Genomic DNA, 7581 nt, shown 5'->3' on the forward strand with positions numbered 1-7581 from the left:
TTGACTCCTGCAATTTAATCGTGAAACTAGTAAAAATTACTTCTTCAATATTCGAGTTGAACCGAACCATTGTTTCAGTCACTCGTCTGGTCATTGCTAATTCTATGTTAGATACCAGTTTGTTTGGCACTCTTGGTTTCCTTACGAGGTTTTCCGCCTCCAGCTCAGTTAGTCCTATGCCGGGCTGATGAGTGCTAATAAGCACAAAACTGCAGTCCTCGGCTGGAATTGACTGAGCTGGCAGTGTATTTCATGTAGAGTTATATCTATTTGGAACTGACCTAAAGCAGCTGCTACTTCAATAGGGTGAATAGCTTTAAAAAAGTTTCTAATCAGTATTTAAAATTGATAAATTAACTAAGATCAACCTTGCTGAGTCCAAAGCCTGTTGCTGGTTATCACTTTTGTATTTAATTTGTAATACCTAAGAAAGCTCATGACATTATCACTTTGTAGTAACATAGTGTAACGGATTCGGTGAGGCTTCCAACTTTTCGAAATGAAGACACAGTTCTTGATAAAAACACAGGAGCTTTATTTACACTATGTACAGTAGAAATCGTTAACAATTGCTAAATTAATCATCAGCAATTAAGCAAATATCACTCAACACTGTAAACTTAACGGTTACACACGTATTTACTTCCGAATACGAAAACAACACAGCGAAATGCCTCGCTATAAACAGAGCAAATACGCTCTCAGTTCGAAATCTCAATCGAAACTAACTTTTTATCCATCGCTAACGGCTTATATACACACCGAAAAGAAATCTCTCAAAGATTCCAGAAAATGCTACAACGTTCTACAGCTACACTTTCATTGATAAAATCAGTGAATGAAATAAGAAAAAAAAGAATAGGGGGTTGTATACTTTAGCCATATGTTAAGGGGTTGTATATTCATTACGGGAAACTATTTACAGGTTACGTTACTACAATAATTACTATTTACAGAATTTGTAACAATAGTAAATTATTTTCGAATTTTATTTTGTCTTCAATTGGTTTCCATTTCTTTTCCTCAGACCCCCAGACGAACCCTTACAACTGTATGAAAACATACCTCTGAAAGATAAGCCTTTGGTGGTACCTTTGACTCCATCATTCAATATTGGTCCTCCTCCTATGATTGCTCCCCCACCACCTCCTCGAAAGTCATGACAGTTTGCTTTTATCAGTACTGGTAATTATATTTTATTTCACTCATTGAGTCTTACTCTTTTAATGAAATTCTGAAAACATAAACTGTTGTTTATATTTTAAACTTTAATATTATTTATATGGTACTTGCTTTTTTTTTTCGTAGTAGGAATAAAAACCTATGCAGTTGAATCGCACCACAACACGATTTAACTTACACGAAATGGTTATTATGCAAATTCATACCAGCCTACTCCACTGGTTTTTCCAGTAATTTCCTGGTTTTTGAGCATTTTTCTGGGTCTCCTGATTTTTATTGAAAATCTACTTGATTTTTTTAATTTTTGGGAAAATCCCTTTAATAAGGGAATTTTATGAAAACCAAAAAAAAAAAAAAAAAACACTTAAATTGTGTTTGGAAAGATTATCCAAATGTATGTACTCCATGGTTTGTAACCTTCCTGCTAAAATTGAAACTTTAGTATATCAAAATCCAGCAACATTATCAATGCTTGTTAAGATTGGTTAAAAATAAATTTTTACTGTACATTAAATTTTAATTTAACTTTTATTCTTCCGTTTCACGTTTCAATTAATTATTTCATGAGTATATGAAGTAAAGAACTTCCATAAGATTTTACTTAAAGGGAAAGTAAACAAGTAACTAAAATTAAAAATTTAAAAAAACCTGCTGTGTAATCGCAAATGTTCTTTATTTGTGAAAAATAATATTGCGCTACGGCAACACTCCTCCAATCCTATCCTTACTGTCTCGCCAACGTAATTCAGAAAAAATATATCCACTGAACTGTTTTTTGTTGTTTTTGTAGAGTATATATCGTAATTGTTGTTCCTATTACTAACAGCAAACAAGTTATTTACTTTCTGTGCTGCGTACCTATTTTTTCTTTTAAATAGCTACCAAAAGTAAAAGTAACTACCTTTTTTTGAGTTTGGTCGTCCATAGCTGCTATTCAGAATTCTTAGTTTATAGTTGGGGCAAACCTAACCTGTCAGCATTGCAAAGGCTACACAGATCTTAATCACAGCATTATGACGCTGCCAGGTTAGGTTTGCCCAGACGATAAAGCTTCAATACTGAACCTAACCAATCTACAAATTTAGTTTTGCTATTAAATTAAAAGTATGTTTTACTCATTGAAACCATTGTTAATATGTATTTCCCCCCTTCCACTTACAGAAAAAGAACTTGCCATTGAACTTTACTCAAACTGCCTGAAAGCCAAAGCAAGTAGTTGCTTCTTTACCAGGTGTTGCTGAGCGACATGTATGGGACATTACAAATGTGCATTACTAAAGCGTTTCTTTGATATTTAAGACTTTTTTTCTGCTTTTTGTACATATTTTCTATTATCATTCCACTATTGATCTTAAATTATATGAAAAGATATTTTCAAAAATCTATTACTTTCAAAAAATTTGCTTTTCATACCCAAAGTTATCTTCTCTATTCCATTCTTTCTAAAATAAGGACATGTTTAGTTATTGTCAATGTTTAGAGCTTTTTAGAGGCTTAAATGTGCGTTTGCTTTATCTGTTTGCAATTGCTAGTATTTGTATAAGATCTAAACTTACTAGTGCCTGAAAATATTAAGGTACACACTGGTTTGACATTTAGCAATGTTAAATAATACTGTGTCAAAACCTATAATTGCTGTATTTATTTTTGTAAGTCATTTTTGTAACTTTTTATACATAGGAGCTCTAAAAAAATAATTATCCTTCCCCCCCCCAAGAAAAAAAATTCTGCTTAATATATATGTATACAAAAATTAAAATTTATTATATGATTTGCGTGAAAAAAAATGAATTGTTCATATTTTGAAAAATGCATCATAAATAACAAATGTGTTATATTTTACATTATGTCTATTGAAAACGTAAAATCAAAAGTTGGCATTCAACTGAACGTTGAAGTCTCCAAACAAGTGCCTCTTCATTATCATATAATACATGGGCACTTATATAGAATATATATTGTTAAGAATGAAGTTAAGATGGAAATATGCTTAATTCGGTGATAAAAAATATTTTTATGAATGATCATATGAAATTCGAAATCTATATGGGTAATCATTACTTTATCATGAGCTTTATTTTCGAGGAGCAATTTCGATGCTTATGTGTGTTAATTGTGCTAAATATTAATAAAAAATCATTCTTTTATTAAATATTTTAATTTTTGATTTGACAAAACATCACATATGTTTTATGAAACTATGACTTATGGATCCTCTAAAAGCTGCTTGGAAAACAGCTGTAAATATAATGAATGCATACTATATGTCATTTGAAGCAAATCCTATGTATACAGTAGAAGACCATTATAACGCCGACCTGTCTAACGCAATTCTCTATAAACCGCACAACTTTTCAGAAGTAAACAATAGGTTTTGAAGCTTGAAAAATTCCTCTGATTTGCTTTGCAAACATAAAAATTGTTAGGCAAATTTAATTTTGACAGTTTTTTATCTTCCCATCTTAATTCAAAGCTTTTAAATTGAAAATTAGTTTTCACTGTAAACAGAAAATTCCAGATGGCTCTTGAAAATGCAGCTGTTATGCAAACCATGAAGCTAGCAGAAGTGCAGGATTTTGATTGTGAATTATATTTATTTGTGAATAACTGATTGTAACATTGGTGCTTTAATACTCATTGCAGATAAAACTCATTCTGAAGTGGTAATATATAGATATATTCTGAATATTAGTTTCAAAATTTGTGAAATGATCTATATAACGCAAAAACCTGTATAACGCTAAAGCTCTGGTCCCAAGGTGTGCATTATAACGGTCTTCTACTGTATTAACTTATACATGGCATTGATAATTATTTAAAACAGCAATACTCAACCTGCAGGTCTCGGGCCCATTAAGCTTTTTTGAGTGGCTTGTGAAAAGATTTTGTAAGGATTTGACAAGTTGTGATATACGCAAGCTGTTTTGTAAGGTGCCAGAATGCCATATTAATGCTGCTTTGTGGGAAAAATTTGTTTTGCGAGTATAATGGGGTCGTTTCCAAAATTTAAAAAAGATTTTTTTCTGAAAAAGCATGCTTGAAAACATAGGATCTGACCATTTTTTAAATAATTTGTTTAAGTTTAATATTTTTAAAAAATTACTTAAATCGGTATGCTTTCATTGTTTATACTACTGCCGATGACATCACAAATGATGAAATGCCATTCTGTGTTGCCACTCAGAGCTAAATATTTAATTAGCATCTTTACTCACGTGTATTGGCAACGATAGGGTTGAAAGCAAGCAAAGAGCGCAATTTTAATTCGCTTCTTGATTATCATAACGTGGAAACACGATAGAAAGGTGCGCCAAAGAGCATCATTTGTGATGTCATCAAGACGAGGCCTTGTTTGAAAAATCGGACATTTAAAAAAATTAATTAAAAAATAGCCGTTGGGAAAATGAAAGTATTTTCTGGGTCCATGTTAGTTTTTTTGCTTATTCCATCAATTTCAGTGACAAAAAGTACTACTTTTGACTGAAAGGAACAACCCCATTTGTTTCAATTCAGTTTTTACTCTAAGTTTTACTTTAACCTCCAATATTTATTCATTCTGTTGTTATTGTTTTTTAATCTATTTTTGTGCATTATGTTTTATTTATTTATAAGTCATTTTTGTGAGAAAGGTTTGAAATAATCGAAGATCGCCAGAAGAGAAGAAGCAATAATAGCCCATAGCCTGCCTATGCATTGGTCATTCTAGATACAGCCATAAACAATACTCTAGTAAGCATCTGTTCCAATATGCAACTCTTGTAATGTCAAGCTAACAGTGTTGAATATTCTCTGCCTGCGACTGCCCAAATTTCAATCATATTTGTTTTAAGTTTTTCAATCATTTTCATCCACCTTAAAGGAATTGTTAGGGAAGATGCCCCATCCTTCTAGCAATTGGCTTTAACTACAGTAAAGGATAGTATCTGCAAGTAAGGACAGTAAAGGTAAAGGACAGTATCTGAAAATTTTTCATTTTTGTCATCTAATCTGCTGTGGGAAGGTTTTTTTTTTTTTAAATCCCATGCTTGTTTGTGGCATATCCAGGGTTGCGAGATGTCCCGCATTTCAAGGGACAGTTCTGTATTTTGAAAATTTGTCCCGCTTCCCGGGGAACTTCCATGTGGGACGGCTAAACCAGGGGTGATTGTGACTCCATGCAAAAATACCTGAACTTTTTCCATGAAGAAAAAGTGTTTTGAAGGGCATACATATACACATTACGTGTATGCCCACATTATTTATATACATAATTATTTGTTGGGGCTAAAACTCGAAGTTTTAATTGGACTTAGTATGTCCATGTGCATGGAGAGAATTAAATTCTTTTAATTTTTCTCATTTCTAAAAATTTGTCAAAGATTGTTTTATCTTCCTCCATTGTATCTGAATCCTTAACCATTTATTACATTCATTTTCTAAAAGTGCATAAATATTTCAGAATTAAATAAGTTTGGGGCAAAAGGGGCAGAATGTATTATGATCACTGCGCAATAGGACTAGGCGATATCCGAATTTAATGCCACGATATATCGCTCTCCAAATATCGATATTTTCGATATATATAAGTCGTTAAGTTCAACATTTAATGGGGGGGGGGGACTGTTACATAAGCATCTACAACAGAAAAAAGTCATAGGCCATCTTGGTGAATAAATATTTTAGCAAGTTAATCTAATAATATAGTTATAGCAAGGATTTTCATGTGTTTGTGTCGGGAGGGGAGGGGGGGGGGGGGTCATGAAGCAGATTATACCACAGAAACTTTTGGAGAAATTAATTTAGAAGAATTTAAGTCTTTTTATTAGTGGGTGGCAATTCTTGAAGGGGGCTTGGTAAAATTGAGGGGTGCCATCGCAGTCGGGGGGAATGGGCAACCCTAGTTACATCATCTGCATATTAAGATATGCAACAGAGAAACGATATTAGACATCTTGAAAATAAAATATTAAGGGGAAAAATATCAAGTAACACTCCTTTCTCTTCTTTTCTAGCCTTTATTCCATCTCTCACCCCAGCTGTTCTTCAATAATTACCATAGAGATTGAAAAACGTGACGGTAGCTTATGCTTTATACCAAACGAAACGTCTTCAATTTGGACTTTCGGCGTTTCATTAAACATCAACCTAAATTTTAAAAAAGTGGGTTTTTCTGAAAATATAGGATGGTTCCGGTACTTTCGAAGATGAAGATACCGGAAATCAAAATGTAAATACCGAAAATCCGGTAAAATACCGGAACACAATCACACCTGGGCTAAACTCCCGTATTCTAGCTTATTACAATATTTTACAAAACGAGGCATTATTTTAAGGGAAAAAAAATTAGTAAAGCAAAAAATGTGAAAAAAAGGAGCAAAAAGAAAATTATGTGGCAGCAAGCGCAAAAACTATTTTCGTTTCAATTTGTTTTTTGTTTTGGCATGGGTGGCAGACCAATGATTACTTCCTCTTTGCTCATTGACTAATGTTGGAAATATACCCTTGCGCATGCGTCGGCAATCGCAATGAAAACGATTTTTATACTTTGATTGGCGACATTTTGTAAAGTTTAATGCTTTGATACGATTGAATTTCTCAAATTTTCCATAAAGAAACATCCTACGTCAGAAAGCACCCCTTAAAAATACATCATATCCAGTAATTGCCCTCAACCTTAAAAAATATCCCTCCCCCCCCCCCTGCTTTCACTCTTAGAAGCCTGTCCCGTATTTACTGTTCTGAAATCTGGCAACCCTGGGCATATCTGCCATTAATCGACAAGCAGCCCAAAGAGATAAAGAAATATAAAAATGTGAATAAATTTTAGCGTCCTTAGAGTTGTCATTTAAAAACCCCAAAACCGATGTTGTTGTCGTGTGCCAGCTAGGCTGGCACACGACAACAACGCTGCTTCACTTTTCCAACTGTACGCTAACCCCTATACTGGGAGAAGGTGAAATGCAGTATCTGCAAATTTATTTATTTTTTTGTATTTTTGTCATCTATTCTACTTCAGCTTTTATACATGAGCTTATTTGTTTTGGAATATAAAGCACAATAAAAAAGTCAAATTCCAACATTTCTCTATTGTTAGTGTAGAATCCAAAACATGTTTCTTCAAATATCATAAAACTCATTTCTGTTAATTTGTCTTTACCTTCCCATGGAAGTTTAATATTTAATTTAGCGTTTGTCTTTTTGTTCCTGTTTTTGTCTCGTCTTTGTTTTTCTATCATTCGAAATTATTTTTAAGTTGGTTTTTTTTGGTGTGGAGGAGGCCCAAGAATTTGAAAAGTTCGGCCCCCCCAATTAAATTTTTCATGACTTTATTTTCAAATGTGTTTTCTTTCTTCTTTTTTCAAAATACTTTAAGACCAATTAATATACATTTGAATACATAAATACTATGCACTTTTCTAC

The 7581-nt window shown here is 32.9% G+C and overlaps 1 protein-coding gene across 1 annotated transcript in view; it reads left to right on the plus strand.

Annotated features, from left to right (window-relative positions):
* The window catches only part of LOC129229633 (tyrosine-protein phosphatase non-receptor type 11-like), a 36180-nt gene extending 33295 nt beyond the window's left edge, over positions 1-2885 (plus strand). Inside the window, exons 14-15 of the mRNA XM_054863986.1 lie at positions 1028-1185; positions 2344-2885. Of these exons, the coding sequence (XP_054719961.1) occupies positions 1028-1163 (136 nt within the window). The 3' untranslated portion in view covers positions 1164-1185; positions 2344-2885. The remainder of the gene's footprint in view (positions 1-1027; positions 1186-2343) is intronic.
* Positions 2886-7581: the final 4696 nt, after the last annotated feature.

This window comes from Uloborus diversus, chromosome 9, assembly GCF_026930045.1.
Source record: "Uloborus diversus isolate 005 chromosome 9, Udiv.v.3.1, whole genome shotgun sequence".
NCBI classification, from domain to species: Eukaryota; Metazoa; Arthropoda; class Arachnida; order Araneae; family Uloboridae; genus Uloborus; species Uloborus diversus.